At 41.5% G+C, this 23385-nt stretch overlaps 2 protein-coding genes across 11 annotated transcripts in view; one reads left to right on the forward strand and one right to left on the reverse strand.

Moving 5' to 3' along the window:
* peli3 (pellino E3 ubiquitin protein ligase family member 3) overlaps positions 1-10465 on the reverse strand; it is a 28451-nt gene extending 17986 nt beyond the window's left edge. For 2 of the 10 annotated variants that reach the window (XM_034856783.1, XM_034856780.1), the window contains exons 1-2: positions 10160-10465; positions 1995-2115 (exon numbers count right to left, since the gene is read on the reverse strand). In XM_034856783.1, the coding sequence (XP_034712674.1) occupies positions 1995-2044 (50 nt within the window). In that variant the 5' untranslated portion in view covers positions 2045-2115; positions 10160-10465. The other 8 variants (XM_034856788.1, XM_034856786.1, XM_034856785.1 and 5 more) reach the window with 5 other exon arrangements.
* Positions 10466-15989: 5524 nt separating this feature from the next.
* rce1a (Ras converting CAAX endopeptidase 1a) lies at positions 15990-22971 on the forward strand. Its single transcript, XM_034856845.1, has 8 exons — positions 15990-16336; positions 17474-17576; positions 17720-17803; positions 18165-18243; positions 19279-19446; positions 19858-19929; positions 20036-20098; positions 21662-22971. The coding sequence occupies exons 1-8, from the start codon at positions 16146-16148 to the stop codon at positions 21889-21891; spliced, it is 990 nt and encodes a 329-aa protein (XP_034712736.1). The 5' UTR covers positions 15990-16145; the 3' UTR covers positions 21892-22971.
* Positions 22972-23385: the final 414 nt, after the last annotated feature.

Below are 23385 nucleotides of genomic sequence, written 5' to 3' on the forward strand. Positions count from 1 at the left end.
GGAGAGAGAGAGAGAGAGAGAGAGAGAGAGAGAGAGAGAGGAGTGAAACAAAGAAAAGCTGTCTAACAAAGGAAGACAAAGGAAGGAGAGAATAATAGAGAGGAATAGATAAAGGGAATGCAGTCCGTAGGAGCCGAGCGAAGTGGCTTGAGGGTCTGAGGTAGGAACGTCTGCTTCTGCTGCTGCTGATGGTGCTCAGGCTAAACACACTCACACACAGTAAATAACCCTACTGTCACTGCAAATAACACTGCCCTGTAAACCACGCAAAGCCAACAAACCAAAACCATGCAACATACAGTAATACACTGTATGACAGCATTACACACAGCCACACTACACATCACGCTGTTGTGCATACAATTTAATACAGGTGAATTACAAAACCCTGCATACACAACACTGTGTAACAATAAACACAATACATCACAACACAACTCTACACATCAGTCTATTACAAGGATTTGTCCAAAACCAATATGGTTATTTGCAAGTTCAAATATTGGCTGATATTCTTCTTCTAACGTAAACAAAAGTGTTTAGTGAGAACCTCTTCCTCTTACATCTCATGCAAATTTTCAGGCACATACTTGTATTTTGAGTTTCTACTAGAACATGTTTACACACTTATATGTTCAAAACACATTCAATTTCTCATACTTTCTGTCTGAAACACTACGTTTTAGTCTCTTTAAGTCCCCCCCTCCCATAAAAGCCATTGTGCTCTGATTGGTCAGTGTTTCCAGGTCTTCAGCATCCGCCCTCTCTGCATCTCTGCATCTCTGCACTGTCATTGCAACCAGAGAATGACTGTAACGCCACTGTAACGCCACTTTCTACCTATATATAGTATAGTTACGACATCACAATTTGTTTAAAGGAACGGTTTCTGAACACGGTCTGTGTGCATTTCTCTGTGGATTGAGCATTTGGATACTTTGACAGTATTTATAGAAAACCTCTACATGCTTTATAATCAAAATAGACATTGAAATCTCACATTTTACAATATGGAGCCTTTAAGTTTGATCATAAATGGTGCACTGATGCTTGCAGCAGGCATTATTCTGTTAGTTGGTCGGTCCATCGTTTCGGTCCAGACTGAAATAATAACAACTTTTGGATGGATTATACGATATACTGTCCGTATATGTTTTCATTGTCTTAAATTTGGTATAGTCAAGTCTAAAATGGTAACGGTGGTAAACATGCCTTCACATGTTTGCTGGTTAACATAGTTGAGCATTTAGCACCTAATGAGACAGATATTTTTGTCAGGAGTTGGTAGAGACCAAAACAGAGCTAAAAGGAGAGTGAATATTGACTTTATCTTGTTAAGATAACCAAGGGTGGCCAAAAAACAAGCCAAAAATCTATTAATGCAGCAGTTAAGAATAGAGTGTTGCTGTGATGAGGTATTTCTGTAGGCCAACCCAAAAGTTGGATTGTTCCAGCTCTGTGGTAAACCAAAGCATACTTACACATTTTGTTCAGCAAGAAAATCTTTACAAATGAACGCCACTTTTATGATTTCAAAGCGTAAATCCAATTACCAAAGGGAAGTAAAACATTTATTTTAGGCTACAAACAAACTTCACCACGGTCACTCCACCGCATGCTTCTGCCTGCATTTGCACGTTTAAGGTCCTTTTTATTTGTCATATGTGATGACATATGATAATTATGTGACGTTATGATGATGTTTGTAGTCTTATTTAGCCGTGTCATAGAACAAAATGTGAAAATCTCTTAAGCTTGTGTTGAGCTCAAAGACCTTGTTTTCGAGACAAAGAACCCTTGTGCCAAAATGCTCACTTTTAGGACACATACCTGCAGCACTCTATAGAAACCAAACTAAGTAGGGACCATGACAAGGCAATGAACACCGGTTGACTACTATGTATTTTGTTTGTTGATCCCAAATTCACGTTCTTGGTGGCAGGGTCATTTTAGAAGGAATATGGTACATGCAAAATGTGTACAGTATACTATACTTGATGTTGTAGCTCAACATTCCCCCCTCCATCCTGTTTTTCTTGAACATTTGTTGTCCTCTTTTCTTTTGCTGGCTTCCCTCTCCTTCACTCCCAGCATTCACTCTCTCTTAACCACCCACTGCAGGGGAAGGGCGAGTGTGTGTGGAGTGTGTGGGAGAGAAAGAAAGACGAAAAAGAGAAAGAAAGGAAGAGTCAAATATGTCTCTTCCAGAAACAAATGAACAGAAAGCTAAATATACTCCAACTGACAAATGAACTCTGCAGTGAATTATGGCCTCATGACAAAACCCATCACACAATGTCTCCTCTTCAACCTGTTTAAATAAAGATTTTCCTCTTCACATGTATTCTTAGTCCCCGGAACTGAGCCAGTACTTTTCTGTCTCAGTAGGTCATAAAGAGATGGTTATGGTCTGATTAAATCTAATTACAATGTAGCTATAACAGCAGATTCATTTTTTTATTCAAACACATGCACACGCAAAACAGCGAATCACACACAGATTGGTTGTGTATGTTTTTGTAACTGAAAGCATGACAGAGCCAAAGAGCATGTCTGCTCCACATTATGTAACACTTTATACTGTACAAATCCTACAAGCCAGTGTTATGAACGTTTCTGTTACCCTCCCCCACCACCAAATCCAGCCTCAACTCCTTCCATTTCTTTTGGTTTTCTCTTTCTGCTAACTATTGGTTCCATTCCATTCTGTGGTTGCTTTTTTCTTAAAATCACCAATTCCACTTAAGTTTATTTATTGATATGTATGGGATGCATCTAGGCGAGACCACTAAATCCCCCCCATCTCATATCCAGCTTTCTACGTTGCTACATATATGAAAAATTGTGACTGAAAATGTACTATTATAATTCTTTTATCTTTTAGGTCTGACATTGTCCACTGTCCAGGGACAGCAGATGTAAAATAGCCTTTTGGCTAAATCTGGCACATTTTACATGTTATATGTGTTATTAGTGTGCATTATTGCAAATAAACCTGAAATAAAAAATAAACAAACTTGTCAGAGACATTTCTAAAAATTATGTAACAGAGTCCGATTCTTCCTGCCATAAATGTATAGTCTCAGAGATAAACCCAATGACACGGTTTGTTTTTATAGATATTCAGACTTTAAAAATCTTTTACCAGACACGCAGAATATCTTAAACGTTGGTTTTCACAGGAGCAACTCCACTAGTAAACTGAACTTCATGTGTAGCATCGATAAATATGCCTTCCAATTGGCCTTTTGCTTCAATTATTATGAAAACAACTGAGTGAACTGCTGCTAGCATGTCAACTTGGCTAAATAGATGATTTCATAAGCTCTCATGTTTAATAAGAGTCTGCAGCCGTGCTAACGGCTCTGCAATGCTGCACTAAGGCAAAGTGGTGCTTTGCAAACAGAAGCATGCTAACATCCTCACAATGACAGTGCTCCTTTAGATTTCCAGCATGCTAACATGTGCTAATTAGCACTAAACACAAGGTAAAGCTAATATTTGGTCATAAAGTATTAAGACAAAATGGAAATACAATATCTAATACTTTGATCGTTTACATTTTGACGTAGTCCATAGCATCCTAGCTAGCTACTTTGTAGGAGTGTGCAGTGCTCTTACGCACAACCCAGTCTGTCTTGTATGTCAGGAACAAAATGTTAAACAGAAGTACAGTATGTGTCAAAATACCACAGTGTTACTATAAGGGGAGACTGTCCTCCCCCGAAAAACACCTATATAAGTTGCTTGCTCAGACAAGCAGGTTGGGGTGGTCAAACAAAAAAGGACTTCTTACCCAGGAGAGCAGGGTTTGAGTGCTGTGTTAGAATAAAAGTGAATAGCAAGTTCTTGTTTTAACTTTTAATCAGCGTCACATGCAAAGCCGGGAGTGAAGTAACATCTGTTTTTTTTAAACTAAACCATGATTTTTTTTCAACCTAACTAAATAGTTTTTGTGGCTTAACGTAACCAAACTGGGACCGTTTACGTTCAAAACAGCAACTGACATTCTCTGGTTTAGACATGAGTAGTCTTGTTTTGCCAGACTTTCCTCCAAAACGCACTGAAGAAGGGTCTGGCTACTCCAAATGGCATTTGGGGATGAGAGGAAAACGCTCTGGTTTAATGTAATTTCTTTAAAAACATTTTCAGAATCATCATGGGCGGTGCTAAGCTCCACACGGTGCTGCTGCAAAATAGTGCGAGAGAAAACTCGATTGGACCGATAGTCTAGCTAGCTGTCTCAGTTTACCCTGTAGAGATCTGAGTAGAAGTCAATACTAGTCCTCATTCATTCATGGAATTTAAAATGCATCCGGTGGAATTTTCTGTGGCACCGGGGCAATCCCGGAAGTGGAACGACAAGGATATAGACAAAGATATGAGGACAGAAAACGCTCCTGTGGGTCGTGGGTTAGGAACAAATACATCATTTCATCGTCTGGTTTGGAGGACTTGTCATCAGGGACCACCTTGTAATGAATCAAACTGCATCATATCAACCTCGCCATGCCGCTTTAGCAGCCTTACTGTGTTACCATGCATCTTTAATCAGTATGCTCAATGTAAATTTACATCATCCATAATTTGTTCTCTCCATATAAACCCATTTAGTATTATGCATCTAGCAACGGAGATGTGTTAGTACCGGTTTGTGTGTGTGCGTGTGTGTCCTGCAGCTCTGTCTGCTCCTAAATAGCCCTGCTGTCTCAGATGCAGTAAGGCGAATGAAAATGAGGAAAAGAGCAAGAAAAGCTTGAGAATGGGAAACGCTTAAACGGAGTGAGAAAGGCCGTGATAATGCTCCTGTAGCACTCATCGGGTCGATTTGAATATCAAAGAAGGCCAGCTATATGACCCTGTTTGCAGACAGGCCTGACCCTGGGAGTAGAGATGAAAGCAAAAGGGAATGTTTAAGGCTCACCTTTGTTCTCTCCTCTCATCATTAAGCATTACTCACTGCAATTCAAAAGGCAGGCATTTAGAGACACAAACAGCTGACAGAAAAGCCTTTGTGCCAGCCACATCACTGTGCTCTCTGAAGGTCACTATCAGGGGTTTGTGCTGATATTTCATACCTATGCAGGGACAATCGGATTGAGTTTCATGGGGACAGAGAAGAGGTTTCGGAGTCATACCAATGGCTCAATACTTATTTGGGTGTTTGAGATCTTACAACTCAAAGATTAGCTTAACATAAGTGGCGTGAAGTATGTTACAACATGTGCTTATACCATGCCTGTTGCTATGCAACGTCAAGTATGAACAGCTTGTGACCTGTCTCATAGAGCATCACAGTTTGTAATTCTGAAAATGAGTCAGCGCATTTGAACTGTGCTATTTCAGAACACAAGGCATGTGGGTAATGTTATGCAAGCAATAGCGCCTCCACCCCAAATACCCAAATTTCCTGTGGGAAAGTTAAGTGAAAGTGAGCTGGAAAAATGTTGAGTGATTTAGCAGTGCTGTTGGAACGAATCTTATATAACTCCATAATTATTTACCCTTTTAAACTTGGGCCTGATTTTTGTAGCTTTGTCCATCATTGCTGTCCGTTATGATACACCGCAACATGCAAACTTTCAGCATATTGGAATTGAAGTGGTCTGAGAAAAAGCTAGACTTTTGCACATCCCCTTGGCTCAGATGACTGACTGATTGGGCAAAAAGTCAGACAATCAGATGGGTTGCAGAAGCAATCAAACTGAAGGTGCACACACCTGAAATATTTCTAATAATTCCTCATTGCACATATAAACCGTGTGCATACCAACACAGTAGGCCAACGTTGAAGCAAGAAGTGGGACTGTAAGCTGTGGTCTGCAAATCAATGTTCACAATGCACGGTTTGTCAGACTTCTTTGTAGCGATGTCACCGTGCTTGACTTTGGCTATAATCTTTAGAAATTTCCACCCACCAAGTTGAAGTGTCGTCTAACCCAGCCTCTTCCTGATGTCCAAAGCTGTCCATCAAAAACCTGCAGATGAGGGTCCTGTCTAGATGGTGACGCTACATTTTTGAAAACTCTTGCAAGACTCACCGCCCGACAACCTATCCTTAAGCTAACCCTTCAAGGTCGATGCCTAACCATAACCATCGATCCTTAACCACTCATGGTCAATGCCTAACCTCTGTCATCTAACCTGAACCATTTGGGGTCAATCTCTAACCGCAACCATCCAACCATAACTATTTGAGGTCAATGTCTAACCATAACCATTGAACCTTAGCCCCTCGGAATCAATGTCTAACCTCAAACATCTAACCTAAACAATTTTGGTTCAATGCCAAACCATAACCATTGAACCCTAACCATTTGGGATAAATTGCGTAACCCCTACCATCTAATCATAACTATTAATTCAAGGTCAACACCTAACCTTAACCATATTGTGAAACATTTGCAAATAATGGTTTAGCATCTAGACACAACCAAAGCCGGCCCTTCCGGTGCAAAGGAAAAATAAGTAGAACCCATACAGCAGCACCACTTTGGGAAACAGAATACAGAACTAAAAGAGCAGTTTATGTGGCGGTTTGCTAGTCGCAGGTAACAGAAAGGAAGCGGCTCCATATCCCCTGTTAAACATTACCAAATCGCCTACTACTCAGATTGAAATGGGTTAAAACAAGAGCTCAAAGAACCACTTCAGAACAGTTAAACAGCAGCTCAAACTATTTTTGTGTTATTTTAAATCTCCCCTTTTAGTGATAGCAAGCTCACCTCCTCTCAGTTTGACCCTTCAGGCTTCGTAAGAGCCTCACAGGTGAGCTGCTACCGTATTACCTCATCTCTCTGTCACGCACATGCACACACAATCTCTTGTTTGAAGCTGTGGTTTTGGTTTAGGATTATAATGTACTTGTCTTACAAACCTTACATACCTGCCAACATTGTGCTGGGAAAATGAGGAAGATTTTCTGGGGTGTCGGTTGGAATGACCTACTCGCAACGTCCCATATAACCCAACACCACAAATTAATACAATTATGACTTTTAATGAGTCTTAAATTCATAACAATCAAAAATGTACTGTGTGTAGTCTTGGTTCGCCTTGATGCGTATTTGCAAGCAATTGCAGGGTCCAGAAACATGTCTGCAACACTTTTTCTAATCACGAAATGAAAAATAAATGTTAACGAGTCACTGTTAGCAGTTCACCTCTCTGACTCCACAGCTTGTTTTTGTTAACCTTATATGCTGCAATTAGCATGTTCGCTAACATTATTTTCCCACCGTGTACTATGCTTAAGTCTTCCTGGCATACTTCATTGTGTTTGCTGACGTGGCTAGCGTCTGTTCAAGAGGACAGGTATTGTGACGCATACTTCTTTTTAGGAGCTGTTTATTCATTTTCAGTTCAGTTCATTAAGCTTTAATGCACGGCACGTCAGACGGAGTTGTTTGGGTTGGGTTGCCAGGTAGGACCACGACATATCTTACAGTATGGATATCACAGAAATTGTGAAACACCCATTTGAGTCATATCCCTGTGAAATCTGGAGATCAGTGGGACAAATTACCAATCAGAAGCAGGGCAGGAGAAAAGGTTAAAAGTGGGAGACTCCCGTGTAAATCCGGAGTGTTGGCAGGCATGACCTAAATACATTTTTACATGATCATAGTGTACTTATTGTAGCTTTGGAATCAAATTATTACCATGCTAGGCATGTAAAAGAGTTAATCCGTTAAATTCTGTTACAGTACTATTATTGATGCTATTACTACAACTACTGCCGATGCTAATATTACTGCTATTATTGTTAATTTGATAAATTGCCACTAATGCTACTAGTACTGGTAGTAAGTACCTACTGCTATTAGCTGTCTACTTCTACAACTAACACTGGCTTTGCACTACAACTTCTAATACCACAACAGCTTCTGCTACAACTACATAAAGTATAAGTGGCCTACTGTTACTGCAAGTACAGATAGTAATTCAGCTGGTTCTAGTATCCCTGTTTGTTTCTACTACCATCACTAATAGCACTGCCAAAGGTGGTATTAATATTATCAGGCTTCTAAACCCATTTAAGGGTCAAAATTGATTGACAGTTGGTGGGTGAAATACTCTAACAAACACTGCAATTGACCGGCAAGGGCAAAAAAGAAGACTGCTAGCTAGCAAACTAAAGATTTTTTTTTTTTTTTTAATCTGCATTGAAAATATTTTTTAGAGAGGAAATTCAAGGGCGCCCTGGTAGATCACCTGGTTGAGCATGAGCCCCTTGTACCAAGGTTCAGTTCTTACTGGACTGGACTGAGTCTAACCCACGTCCCTTTTGTCATTTCCCCTCTTTCTACCCCCTTTCCTGTCTTTCCTGTCCTATATAAAATAAAGCCAAAAAATGCCCCCAAAAACATCTTTCAGAATGAATAAATAAAAACATAAAGAAACAACAAAAAGAAAGGAAATGCATTCAACATGTTTGCTAAACCTCAAGAATACACACATTATCATTTGGTAAGAAATACTCACTGTCAATATAACCACTTTTGTTGATGACAGGGCACCTTTAAATAAAGCCCGTCATTTTTACGTTAAAAACATAATCACAGTGGTACAAGGACAGGAGATTCAAGTCAGTGAACTGACTCAGTCACCTGACTGTTTAACTACACAGCAATAACTATCTAAAGTAACAACAGCTAACATTAACCGGCATAAGCTACTGGTCATACCAGACCAGGTAAGACTCAAGCAACTAACACCTAAATGTGTACTGAACTGAACAAAGGTGTGTTATAACTACAATTTTTCACTTGTAAGACAAGTATTGTGGTATTTCTTTTTTCTAAAGATACATAGGCTCTTTAATCCAACACGTGCCTTTAAATTGAGACTGGTATTTTATGTTCATACATGTACAAATGTGACACCTTAAATGCTTAATCTCTATGTACAAGTTTTAAATAACTGCAATTGTCAGAATAAAACCGCTGTTTTAAAGACTACATCTACACATGCATCTACAAAGATTATTTCTCCAATAGATTTGAATGAATAACATGCATCGTATCCACTGATGCAGAGGTGGATGACAGTGAAGTTTTTGGTTTTACATATCTGCAACCGGCCTCAGCTTGACTGTAATCACAACATCGCCAGGGATCTATTTTTAGGCCCATATGCCCAAAACTGTCTTATTCCCCACAAGTTACAAATATTACTCATCACTCAGCAAACTGTAATACTATCGGATCATGAACAACAACAAAGCACTGCTGCTACTTTTTGTGTTGTGTGTGTGACTAAGAGCTCATTTGTCCTGACCATCCAAATCCTTTCTTTCTCAACGCATCCTAGAAGCATCTAGAAGCTGGGAAATATGGCATGAACCTGTTAGTGCGCCGGAAATGCCTCATTTCAGTCCAAGATTATTCAAACATGGCCTCTATCTGCTTTTATTATTCCTGTTCTGTGTCTGTGCGGATTGCAGCGGATTGCGTTTTCCCAGGGCCATGCTGTGTGGATAGACGCGTACTTGCGTACATGATGATGTAGTAACCTGATCTGATTGGGCCATTAACAGGTGTGACATGCGGAAAAAGGAGAAATCAGCATCCACGCAGAATCGATTATTTCTACTTCTTTCTTCATATTAAATATCAGGTTTTGGCTACGTAAACAAGCTATTTATTGTGTCATTTTTAAAGCACATGCAGGCTGGGTTTGTGCACAGGGGATTCCACCGCACAGACAACACACACTACACAGTAGGGAAGACATCAGCACGCACGCACACACCCTCTTTTACGCACAAACACACATTTCCCTGTCATATCCTGCACACAGCGGTGATAGAGGTAAATATTTTTTTTTAAAGACGCGCAGCCACCAATAAGAACAAAATCCACTATAAGCTCCCACGAAAGCCCTATTTTGCACCACTTCCAACAGTTTGACATCACTTACCACTCAAATTTACCTCATAAAGATTCGCGTCAGCTTGAACAAAGGCGAGGAAGTCAACAATCCACAAATAAAACGGGGACTTTAACCTCCATCATTTCCCTAGAAGAGCAGTAAAGCGGACAACAGGCCAGCTGGCGTCTCCTGTCATCTGCGCCTGTGTGGATGGATGGATGGATGGATGGATGTGCTGCTGTAATAATGACAGGTGATGGCAGAAATCAGATAAATAGGCCCGTACCCGCTGATGTTTGCCAATGGAGGTCCGGGATGGCTCGGATCTGTGCGTAATTCCTCTTCTGGGTGTGTGTGTGTGTGTGTGTGTTTGGGTGCGTACGTGTGTGTTGTGTGCGGGTTGTATTAGTCCCCGTACGGCCTGGGGAGCGTAGAGACGGAGAACGGGAGTGAAGACGAAAAAGAAGAAGAAAGAGAAGAAGCGCAGGGCATCATATCGCCTCTCCTTCGTTCATGTTACAGCGGAGACTGAGACACGTTCATTCCTGCCGGATATAACAGGAGACAGTCCGATGTCACGCCTACGTCTCTCTCTCTCTCTCTCGCTCTCTCTCTCTCTCTCTCTCTCTCTCTCTCTCTCTTTTGAGAAAAAAATAAATCTTGTCACACGACTATTGTGTTGCCTTTAAGGGATCCTTGTAAATCCGGGGTTCCAAATCTGGTGACTTAAAGGACTGATCCAGATCCAGTTCTGTCTAAATGCACAAATGTATCACTTTAAGGCAGGGGTCAACGTTTTTTTAGCCCCCCCTAAGGGGCCCCTTAGCTGACAGAGAGGGGGAGCCGGGACCCTGTTTAGTTTCCTTTTCACACACATTTTAATGGTGCATACAACACTAAGGTATTAAAATAATAATTATTGACATGTAGTCATATATTTATACATCATGTTTTAATGTTAGACAAACATGTAGCAGTATGTCCTCGAAGCTTACACTCTAAGAAATATCTGTGCATTAGCAGTTCATTTCAACAGAAATTCCATGCAAGATTCATTTTAGATTTTTTTTACTTTCGGTGGCCACAGATGTTGGTTTTGGGACTGAGTCTTTCTTTCGACCTTTCTCACCTTTTACGAAGTTCTTGTCACTTTTCTTTTCGACATTTTGGGAATTTCTTTCAACGTTTTTGTCTTGTTTTTTGTATGTTTTGAAGTTTTTTCTGATGTTTAAGTTGCTTTTTTGACACTTAACATTATTGATGGCTTTTTAATGTTTAGTAACTGAGCCGCTTTGTGTGAGAATTTAATAAAATAGGCCTAACAGAACATTTTCTGCATTTGAACTGCAGCTACTGCATCATTTCTTCCCTGTTTTCTTCCTCTGTTTCCTGTTTTGCAGTATTCTTCTCTGTTTTGTTTTCCTAGTTGCGTCCTTGTGTATGTTTTCATGTTTCAGTTTCCTGTTTCACTTTTTAGTGTCGGTTTCTCCTGTGTCATGTCTTGCTTTATTTCCTGAGTTGTGTTTTCCCGCTTCTTGCATTGTCTGCCCTTCCCTGATGTGTTCCACCTGTTTATCAGCTCTCATGCCACCTGCCCCCTGTCACTACCCTCGTTACCTTGTGTATTTATTAGTCGTTGCGTGTCCTTTGACACACTGAGCTTCTCTCTCCTCCCTATTCCCATCTATGTGCATCTATGTCCCAGAAATGCTTGTTACTAACTTATCTCTGGGGAGCTTATTCCCCGGAGTCCTTCTGTTTTTCCGCCCAGCAGTTTTCCTTGGCGTAGGGCGGCACCTAAATCATGGTTGCAGCTGTCACTGTGGCCCTTCTCCATGCCCTGCTACACCCCGCTACACCCAGCTACGCTCTGCTCCTTGCCTTCTATGCCCTGCTACGTCCTGCCATGCCCTGCAGTGCCTTGCAACACCCTGTAACGCCCTGCAGTGCCCTGCTATGCCATGAACTACTACAACTACTACTTCTAGTCATAGTTCCATCATCTTTATTGTGACTATCATGATTCTGGTCATCACACCCCCAACCTGCACCGTCAGACACCACCTACCTAGAGCCTGGGTCTGTCCGAGCTTTCTCCCTGAAAGGAAGTTTCTCCTCGCCACTGTTTCACTAAATGCTTGCTCTTGGGGGAATTACTGGAACTGTTGGATCTTCAGTCATAGAGTGTGGTCTAGACCCACTCTATCTGTAAAATGTCTTGAAATAACTCTTGCTAGGATTTAATACTATAAAAAATATTGATGTACCGTTGACTGTATAAATAGATATGAACCCAAGTCACAATGAATGCCACTACATGTGTAGGGTTTGATCAGGCATTACTTTGGCTCCATCTAGTGCCAAATATCAGTTTCCCACAAACTAAATCCTGAACCCGTGGTTCCACCACATTAGACCATGGATCCCAAGTTAATAAGATGTTGTCCAAGTGGGCCCCCATCTGATGGGATATTTGCTTTTAGATGTTTGATTACAGTAAGTTTACTTGGGTCATTGACGAATAAGGTTTTAAAAGTGTAAAAAAATAAAATGGACATATTAAATTATAAATATAAGAAATATAATTAAAAGTGTTTAACATTGAGATTATGTGGTTTATGCAATTAATTCACACTGCTTTTGTCATTTTCACCATTTACGGTCACAATGTGATACCAAAACAGTGATTCAGTTTAACCATGACTATGCAAATAGTTATTAATGATCAAGCCTGATTTGACATTGATGTTGAGATAGTATATAGTGTGTAACAGGGAACAAATAAGAAATAACGTGATCCCTAATCTCATAAATGAAATCATTTCATGGGACTACTCTAAATCCTCCAACATGTTCAAGGAATAAGTTGCACAGGGATATGAAAAAAGGGGAAATATTCAATAAAAGCCTAATCTGCTTTATATTTTTCGATTAATGTATTTCCTTAAGTTATTAAAAACTGTTTTACCGAATGACCAGGGCTGATTATATCTAATGACTGTCTTGACATTCTGAATATTCAAGACTATCCACAGACATAAATAGTAACAAAAGCACATTTTACTAATTCGTTAAAAGAGTTCATTGTTATTGGAAAAAACATAATTACATAAAACTCACATTGTTAATAATATTTAAGTGATTAAAAAAAAATTATTGGAATGAATATATTTACATAAAACTTGTTTTCTACATTAAGTGGAAAAAACACTGAAGCATATTTTGGATCATTGAACAAATAACCTAGATTTAACTTGAAAACCAGCCAGTCTCTGGAGTATGACCTTGAGGACTGGGAATTCAGAGGTTCTGGATCCTCTTCTGAAGATTTTGTCTGGTTTAACTGGCCATATGAAGACATTTCTTTCCCCAAACGGCTGCATGCAGTTGACCTCAAACTTGTCTTCAATTACTCTGAGGACCAGGCCTACAAAGAGATCAAGACGCCATCATAACAATCAATGACAAACTTTCCCCTGAGCTCACCAAAGTTCTCCTTTTGCTGGTTCTCGGCTAAGGCCTGCCTTTCCTTTCCTGGGGCATTTTGAAATCGACTTTTTGCGGGTTGTGCACATGAACAGCACGGGTCTGCTGCAAAAGCAGTAACCTTCACAACAATGTATTTTCCCAGCTTCTCTGGAGGTTATTTTGGTGCAATTTCATTTTACCTTTAACGACGGGGAGGTGATGCCTCATCGTACTCGCCACTGCCCTCAATCCAGAAGACTTTTACCTTTGAGGCACTAGCATTGAGCACACTGAAGAGCTCTGTTGGTGTCTCCATGTTTTGGCCACAGCGAACATGAGCATCAGCACCTCGCTTCCCAGCCCCACCAACCCCAATTGGTGTCCCCTTGCCATGAGTCTCACTTGAGTGAACCCCTTAAAGAACAGGATTGAACCTGATGAGGTAGATGTTTTTCTTGTTCTGGTATTGTGTGACCGGACCATCGCTTGTAACGTGTAGTTTAGCAATGGAAGGGTTCAGCTCTCTTACATGATATAACACTGGCTCCAAGTGGGCCAATAGTGCTCTCTCGTCTTGTCAAAGGGAATCAGAGAGAGGCACAGGCCTGACTTCCCTGCACTGTGTATACCACACTGGTGTGGATGGTTGCCTGCTGCCTGCTACCGCCAAAGTGGAAAGCCTGACCTCTGCTACATAGAGACCTTTTTCATTTTCAGAAAGGTCTATGTGAATGGCCACTTTATCCTCCATTAAACTTTCCTTCAGTGCTCAACATGCCTCATTCTGGTGTACCCCGTTAAGCTAGTGCCTGGCTAGGTCATCCAATGTGACATTGAACGTCTTGGTCACTTTTACAAAGTGTGTGAATGGTTTTCTATCCACATCCACAGCTTCCTTCTTTTAGTGCTCATAAGTCAGGATACCTTCCTCTCCCTCAGGTGTTTTAACTTCATTATAGCAGCATTGGGGACACTCACAGTACACACAACTATTGTTGTGGAGGTCACACACTGTTGCAGACATGAGCTCTGAAATGCTTAATGTTTTGAGCATCTTCTTCTGATTCATTTTTTCCATGCAAAGTCTTATATTCTCATGGTCAAAGCATGCACATGTGTTGCGGTCCCTGGGTTTTGCCTCTGTTACCCAAAAAGAGCAGCACCTTTTTAACTGTCTGTAAGACAGAGGCATGTGTCCCATCTCTTGGTATTCAGCATGTAGCTCAACCTGTGTTTTTGTTAGCACACGTCATTGTTTCTTTTACTTTTTCTTTGTAACTGTATCCTTCTTGCCAGGTGTCGGTCGGCTGTTCTCATCCTGGCAGAGAAAGTCACATTGGCTTTTCTTTGGGGGACTGCCCATTTTTTCGACGCTCCATTGTACCGACCTCTCAATAACCCCAAAAAATCCCTTTGATCTGACAGCCCACAAGTCCGACGTCCCTTTGTTTCGAGAAAATAAACCCTCTGCTCCGACATCTTATTGTTCCAACCATATAGGCTTTTGTGGATCACCTCCATGACAGCATGCAGGGCCTTCCCGCTGGAAACAACAGCCGTGGTGACGTCAGTTAATGGCGTGTGGCCCCTGTGCCAGGAACACCGCGGCAACCATAAACTTAGCTTAATGGAGTAGGAGCAGTTCAAAATAAAAATGTAATGTTGAGATCAAAATGTTTATCTTTCTCATTAAAGTTTTGTTCTATTTACAATTATTTTTACAAAACAAATCCTTAAAGTGCTCCGAAAAAATGGAAATTAGAAAAGCATGGGTGTAACTAATACCATTAAGGATGCCACTGTTCTAGTTAGCCATGACAGGGAAAGTGAGCCAGCATGAACTATACTAGGCAGGACACTGAAACTGAAGCAGCTAAATGGAATTAAGCCCTAGTTTATTTTATTATTCACAATTGTGCTTTTCTTACCCTGCCATATACCAATGTCTTCTGTCTAAAAAGGTTTAATTACCCAAGGTAACTTATACTTTTTGTTCAAATGTTTGTCCAAGATCTATGATAAAATTTGCTGTTACTCTAATAAATGAAATGTTTTTGTATCCATGATAAAAAAATGTAATGATTTCCCGTAATAGAGCAAGGTAGTTATCCATGAAAGCATGGACAGTTCAGTAATACAGAATGAATTACCCGTAATCAAAGAAAATAACAACAAAAATAAAAATCCTACAATACAAACTGCAATGACAGAAAGAGAAATAAGAAAGCAGTTTTTTAAATCAACATTTCCATAGGTTGTTGTTGTTGCCAGAATTCAGACTTTCTTCTTAGAATTCTGTCTTTAAACTCAAGTTCAGTTTTTCAGACATGGCCCTAATCTTGTTCCGTAGAATTGTGTTTGGATACATGTTCTTATGCATTAGAAAATATACTCTATATTTAGCTTGTTGAGAACTCTACCCTGAATTGAAGGACCCCCTTCGTAGTTAGGAATACTTATACTTTTTTATGACAGTACTGGGCAAACCAGAGACAATGGTTGTTTGATGTAACCATAGTCTGTGCCATCGATGGATGTAACAAAGGACATAACTACCAAAGGATGGCAGTACTTTAAAACATATAGAATGCCAGCTCCTGTAAAACCTCAAAGAAGAAGAAAGAAAAAAAAAAGCAACATATGATGACGTCACTACAGAGCGCCGCAGAACCTAGCAATCCAGCTAGCAACGTTAGCTCGCGTTTGGAAAGGATGTGTTTGACAACTTTACGCTTCATGTTGTGGGGTGTTTTATCGTGTTAGATGATCCACCAACCGCCCCGGTGCCGAGTAGTTGTTTGCTTATGTCTCAACTGGCAGTCGTTATGGCAGAGGAGGAGGATTTATCACCAAACCTTCTGACAGAGGACATGAAACACAGCAATGGCGGCTTCGTACCTCCAGACGGTTTATGCTGGGTGTCAGTGCTGTCCTGTCTGCTGCTGGCGTGTTCGTATGTTGGGAGTTTATACGTGTGGAGGAGTGACCTGCCGAGGTGAGCCACACAGCGGTGGTCTATGAGCTCAATATGGGTTTATTGCCTTCTGCTACGTGGTTTAGTGAAACTACATTTATGTTCATTCCGGTGTTGTGACGAACACTGTTCCCCCGTCGATACGTGTTCTTCCCCCCTACCGTTACCTAAACCTGAACCAAACCTCTCTATCATATCTCTAACTCTAACTACAGATGGGGGCGCTACGCATTTAAACAAAAGGGAAACACTATGACACTGGCATATCTTATCTATTAGGCTCAATGGGCTTTTACATTAAAGTCACAAACAGTTTGTTACTGAAATCATAATTAGTGCTCATATTCTCTCTGAGCATGTGGTTCACCTCACTGTATTTGACAGTGACATTAGTAGCCGCTATGTGTTCTGTAATGAAATGAAGTACTTAAAAATGGATCTGATAATTACTCACCTTGGCACAACCATGGACAGACTAGCTATTTGGTGGTCCTAAAGCGAAATTAGCTGTAAATCCCAGTCTTATACCTATGACCTGCTGCCACCCACCGCACCCACACCCCACCACCCCACCTACTGGACGCATGCAACTTAGTTGCAACTCAAAGTCAGCCATCCAAAACCCTCATCTGTTTGTGTTTCTTTGAGGTCTGAGAGAGAGTGAGAAAAGGGGGATGCAATTTCGTCTACACCAACAACGTTTCATTTACAGGATTGTTTAGGTCTTGTCAGAGGGTGTCCCTCATTTTTGGCCGGATGTCCAATACCTTCTGCTGTCATGTGATGCCATTCTAAACTCTGGCCGATTCGGGAAACATCCTCTGAACTAGAACTGGCAATGTAACCATATCTATCTTTTTTTGGGGTAAAATTCTCATTACACACTTAACGGCCATTATAATTCCAGAGTTCAACTCCCTAAGTACCCTTCTTTGACAAAAACAAGGCTATTTTGCAGCAGAATCTTTGCTAATCCTACGCTTACCTGCCCAAGACGATTGTAATTGGTTTAAAGACATGCCAATAAACCAGAGCACGTTTATCTCCCATCCCAGAATGCTGTGTGGACTAGCCAGACCCTCCTCCGCAGTGCTGTGAAGGAAGGTCTGGCAATGCGAGACTATGTTGTGATTTTTGTCTCTACTGGTCCTTGCTTAGGGATCACCCCACTGTGATAAAGAGACGCTTCACTAGTGTGCTCATCGTGTCGGGCCTGTCGCCTCTCTTCGTGTGGACATGGAGAGAATTCACAGGTGTCAGGGTGAGTCCATGTCTCAGAACCAATGTCCAGAACACCTGAGGATTAAACAAATTATTCAGTTGTTGTAGGTCTGTATAGTGCTGTTGTGTCGTGCTGCTATTCATTAGCTGTATTATCTGTGTGTGTGTGTATGTTTGTGTCAGACTGGCCCATCGTTACTGGCTCTCATGGGGATCCACTTTGAAGGCCTCATTCCGGCCGTCATACTTCCTCTGATGCTCACTATGGTAAGAAACAAGTCTTCTGTGATGATGAGTCGTTGGCCCCTCACAAGTTGCCGGTTGCTTAAGTTATAAGCACAATCTAACAAGCTAGAGCTGAGGCGGGCCTACGGTCTCTTTATTGCCTCACCGTGATGGCAGCCCACTGTTACTCAAAGCTGCATGACCTTAATTATTTAGAACATCATGCCTGAATATAATTTAAACAAAATTTAAAAGACAACACATGAAGTAGAGTTGTCATGAAGGGTGAACTTAGCTTAAGAGACCAAAACCTTTTTATCTTTGAACCAGACTGTGAACCGGTTTAATTCTGCTGTAAAGGTGAACATTTTAACAGGGGGGTCTATGTGTTCCTGTGTTGCAGGTCCTGTTTCTGGGCCCTCTCATGCAGTTGGGCATGGACTGTCCCTGGAGCTTTATGGATGGGATCCGGGTGGCCTTAGGTGAGACAGCCAAAATGCTTTTTTATTATGATTTTTTTTTTTTAACATCACAGATTTTAGGGCCATACTACTTGATACTTTTGACAGATTTTAATTACAGTTTGAATAGGCATGTAACAATTTGGATCTTTAACATGTTAAAAATAAAGGTAATCAAAAAATGTTATTACATAATTGTCTAATCACAATTTTTGGACATAACAGCTTCTTTGTTCTTTTTTTTTTAATCGCAATTAATTGCTAACATTAGCTAAGGTCCTAAGGGATATGACTGTTGATGGTAATCAGTGTTTCCCATACTTAGGTTGTACTTGGGCACACTGCCCAGGCAAATTGAGACTGTCCAGGTAGATTAAATCCAAATTTAATTTTGTTCCCAATTAACAATGGGTTTTATACAGTGCACACAGACCAGCGGCCTCCAGCCGCTCTCCCTCTTGGTTTCGCTACACGTGCCTGACAGTATTAATTCTTTACTTCAGGCTCAGAGGCTATAGTTAGTTGTAACTTCCTGCTGCTGGTCTTGTTGCAGGCTTAACTATTATCAATCAGAATCAGAATCAGCTTTATTCTGATGGGATCCGGGTGTTAACTTCCTGCTGCTGGTCTTGTTGCAGGATTAACTATAAACAAAGCGTGGAATTGCCGGGGCCACACCGCTGTGAAATCTCCCTGAACAACATTTATCACAGTGCGGTTGTTACTCCTGTCCACGGCAGTCTGCTTCACTCCAAATCTTTCTAATGGAGCTAACCGCTAACGGAGCTAATTGTTGCTACTTAAGGCTTCAGTTGTCATTCTTCGTGCCTGAATCCATCAACTGAGCCCGAATAAACCCCAGGATTTTATTAACTAGTCTGTGTTATTAATTAGGTTCTTAAGTTTGGGTTGTACAACTCCAAAGCCACATAACTGCACTCATTTCTCAGCCCAATTTCTGCCGTTGGAAGAATAAACTCTTACGTGGAACTGTTACGAAGTGCTAGCTGTACTTTAGGTGGAATAACACGCTCCTCTGTCTCTGTCCCCCTGCAGACCCGTGCTTCTGGAGGCTGTGTTTCAGCGACATGCGTTGGTTGAGGAATCAGGTGGTGGCGCCGTTAACAGAGGAGCTGGTGTTCAGGGCCTGCATGCTGCCCATGCTGGTTCCCTGTGCTGGGCCTCTCACCGCCATTTTCACCTGCCCCCTATTCTTTGGAGTCGGTGAGTTCTGCTCAGGACACTGACCAAATTGCCATTCAAAGTATAGAGAAGGGGTGGAAAAAAACAATGTGTTGGGATATTGTGGTTGTTGTTGTTTCTTTTCACAAGAATTGTGATCTTTTTTTCTTCTTCTTCTTTTTTTTTTAAACATTTGACTTAAATATGTTCTGATCATACAGTCACCGACTACGGCGACTACATCTTATCTGTTTCCAGCAAATCTGTCTTATGTTCTTTAAAAATTAAATAAATGTCAGACCGACTGATGTGATGTGCGTTCTTCCTAGAAAACCATCAGTTTTAGATATGTCTCGTGATATACTGCCTCTAGAAGCAGTCATAGCACATGAAAGCAGCAGATTCACACCGTGTGTTGCACAGTTGATTGATGCCGCTGCGTCTCTCCTCCAGCTCACTTCCACCATGTGATTGAGCTGCTGCGGTTCAGGCAGGGCACGCTGTCAGGGATCTTCCTCTCTGCAGGTGAGCGCCGATGTGTGCAGTCTCTGTGACTGTGTCACTCTGTCAGTTGGCGATACAGTAATAGGAACAAGCTGATAATGAACCGTGTTTTTCTGGTGTACTACAGTGTTCCAGTTCTCCTACACAGCAGTGTTTGGGGCCTACACTGCCTTCATCTTTATCAGAACAGGTGAGATGCTTTTATTTACATCATTTACGTTTGCCGGCCAGCTGACAATAGGCATCCTAAAATGTGCGTGATCACATAAGGCTGTATCATGTGGACGCGCCTACAGTATTGGTGTCATTATTTTTACATTATACATACATATACAGTGTAAATATATATATTTAGATAAAAAACAGATAAATACACCCCCACCTCTGCAAAACCTATTGTGGTACGTTTTTATGTGGTTACGTGCTCCGTCCCCGGCTTCCAGTTGCTTTCCTCTGCTGTGAGGAACCGCTGTGCTTTGAGTGTGTCGGTACTAGACGCCACGGGGTGAGACAAAGCAGCGGGGAATGAGAACGGGCTGCACACTACGTGTTTATTGCCCGACGGTTGCATACCCTCATGGGCACCAAAGGCTCTTTGCCGACGGCTATAAATGTCCACAGCAAAATAAGAACAAATCCAGGAAGAGGGCTACCGCGCTTTAGACACCACCACACACTTCCAGTCGCTAATAAGTGATGATTGAGAGGGACAGAAGTAGCAGTGCTTTGCCTTCTGAAAGTAGTTCCCAGTATGTATACGGTTAGAAAATGTCTGTGTCTTATGTGACCTTGTTATTTGTACATGCTATACAAATCACAACATGTAAATAGGAACATGTTGCTGTTATTTGCCACTTATTGGGAGCAGTAGGCTAGATGGGGCCAGTTACCTCCAGCATCTGTGGTAAGCTAGGCCAGCAGTGGGTGCATATGACAGACACGCATGGAGATGACAAGGGTATGTACGGATTTATCTAACTCTGGGGGATACTGTGAATATGCTAAAGTTCCAATAAGTTGGCGGGTTACTTGAACAGCTAACAATTTAGAAGCCATTGCATTTACAGTGAGCGAGCTGACGATAGTTTTACTTTTGTACGTGTCAAAACTCTGCTACAGCTCAAACATGTCACTGACGTATCCAGTTAACATTACTTACTTACTTCTCTTCATCCCCTGTGTGACATAAAGCTGCAAAGAGGTCTCTCCATCGCATCGCATTATTCCTTGGTAACATGATGCGCATCTCCCTGTGACATCTCTTCCAGCAGCTCCACCAACTTTTAGACACATCAGCTAGCAGGGCCGTTTCTTTCCCAAAGGGCCAACTTCTTCTAAAGGACAACACTGTTGTTGCCAACTTTGCCTTTGTTTGTGGTGTGACCTTTACTCTCTAATCTTTTCAGATGAGTTTAAATCCAAAATGTTGATTCATCATATAATCATTCATTTACCCTATTAAGTCAGACTCCATGATGAGTGAAACCCAAGCAGACAGACAGACACAGAGCTGTAGCCGAGCCAAAGTAGTGCACTGTTTAATTAATTAACTTTAGTGGCTATCAGGCAAATGAAACTCTGATACAGATAATCGGCAAACTGTCAACAAACGACCAGAGAAGCGGCCTATCCCTACTAACTGAGCCAATCAGAGGCAGAGTTGGGCGGGACATTCCTTCGCCATCCTAGGTAACGCGTCTGTGCATCCGGGTAATCTCCCAGTGTTAATGTTTCCTCTTCCTGTGTGTTGCAGGTCACCTGATAGGTCCGGTTCTCTGCCACTCCTTCTGTAACTACATGGGTTTCCCAGCAATCAGTGCAGCGATGGAGCACCCCCACCGCCTTACTGTCCTCTCCTCCTACCTAATGGGGGTCCTGCTCTTCCTCTTCCTCCTCTTCCCCTTCACTGACCCCTCCTACTACGGCCTCCCCACACCGGTGTGTACTCTCACCTCCTCCCCCAGCTCCCTCTGCCTCTCCTGATCCCTGCCCCCCCCACTTTTCTGCAGTTTTCATGTCACCTTCCGCTGACCAAGCAGTTGGGGATTTATATATATATTTTTTGCCAAGTTAGAGTTCAGGTCCGGTCCAGTTTGGACTGACCGCTTTAACATCCATGTTGACTAAGTTGCCACGGAGAGGGCTGGGGGAAAGCTGTAGTGGTCCTATGGTCGAGGGACCCTTGATATGTCGATGCATTTGACATATTCCGCGACCTACGCTGCCACCCTGATACTGGTTTCAGTTTAGGTGGAACACTGAAGATCCTCTCACACTTATGGATCTCATCCGTTTGTGATGAAGAGTCATAATGTACCATTTTGGAGTACCTAATTCCCACTCAACACGCCTCGTCTTAACGCATCATTCCTGTTTATGACACTTAGGTCTTATTTTCGTAATTTTGGCAGCCATTTATATCGGTAACAATAAAATGAAAGAGTCTATAGTAAACATCAATCCACTTCCTTGTTCAAGGTCTGATCTACTGCACTTGTAATAGTGTACGCATACATTAGGGCCGCAACTGTTGACTTTTTATGCGTAAGCAATTTTATATTTATATTGGCTCTTTCTGGCCATACCTTGGCTTCTGCTGTATGATGCTTCCAAATGTTTAAAAAAAAGAAGTAAAACATTGGCCAGTATAGCGAAAGTTTTTAAGTAAAATATTGATAATGGCATTTTGGGCGGGCTCTAATTGTTAAGGACATTTTAACTGTTTGATCTCCAGTAATGGTTTAGATAATCTGGCTAAACTGTTGGTTTATTTATAACATGTCTGAATTTCAGAGTTCTGCTACCTAACAGGTCTCAACTAGGTATTAGGTTTTGGGTTCGGCTTGGGCTCATTTTGTAGGGTTGGAATTTTCAATTTGGCAGTAAAAGGCCTGGTCTGGTATGTGTGCGTGTGTATATATATATATATATATATATAAAAGTTGTAATAAACCGGAGTTATCCTTTTAATGCTTTTGAGCATCTCCTTAGTGACACACAGTTGGGTTGTTGGTTATACAGTATTCCAGTGAAGACAGGAAGGGTCCCAAAGCTTACAAAAAAGACATTTCTAAACATGTCTTATTGCTGCACTGCATTCTGGTCTATAGAGGCTCAGAGAGATGTTGGCATTTTGCCTCTCCTGGGTAGGATTTCTGTCCATATGATTGTTGAATGGTCAATAACCCTGCTGTAGCTGCACTGGAGTACAGGGACGATGCTGTGATGTTGAAATAGGAAGTATCCGCCAGGTCGGGTTCAGCTGTTCTTTTTTTTAGTGTTCTGAGCTTGTTTTTAACAGCAAAATTTCAGCGGGATGTCCTCTTCTTTTGAAATCAGACACCAGGACTCTGCTGCTGCAGAGAAACGTTCTGCTGGAAGCGGTCAGTGTTTTGTACTATATATTAATGGTTATTTATATACCTCTGCATGTTTCAGTGCTGGTAGTTTGTTTAGTTGGTGATGGGACAGCTTGGG

The sequence above is a fragment of the Etheostoma cragini genome, chromosome 19 (assembly GCF_013103735.1).
Source record: "Etheostoma cragini isolate CJK2018 chromosome 19, CSU_Ecrag_1.0, whole genome shotgun sequence".
Classification (NCBI taxonomy): domain Eukaryota; kingdom Metazoa; phylum Chordata; class Actinopteri; order Perciformes; family Percidae; genus Etheostoma; species Etheostoma cragini.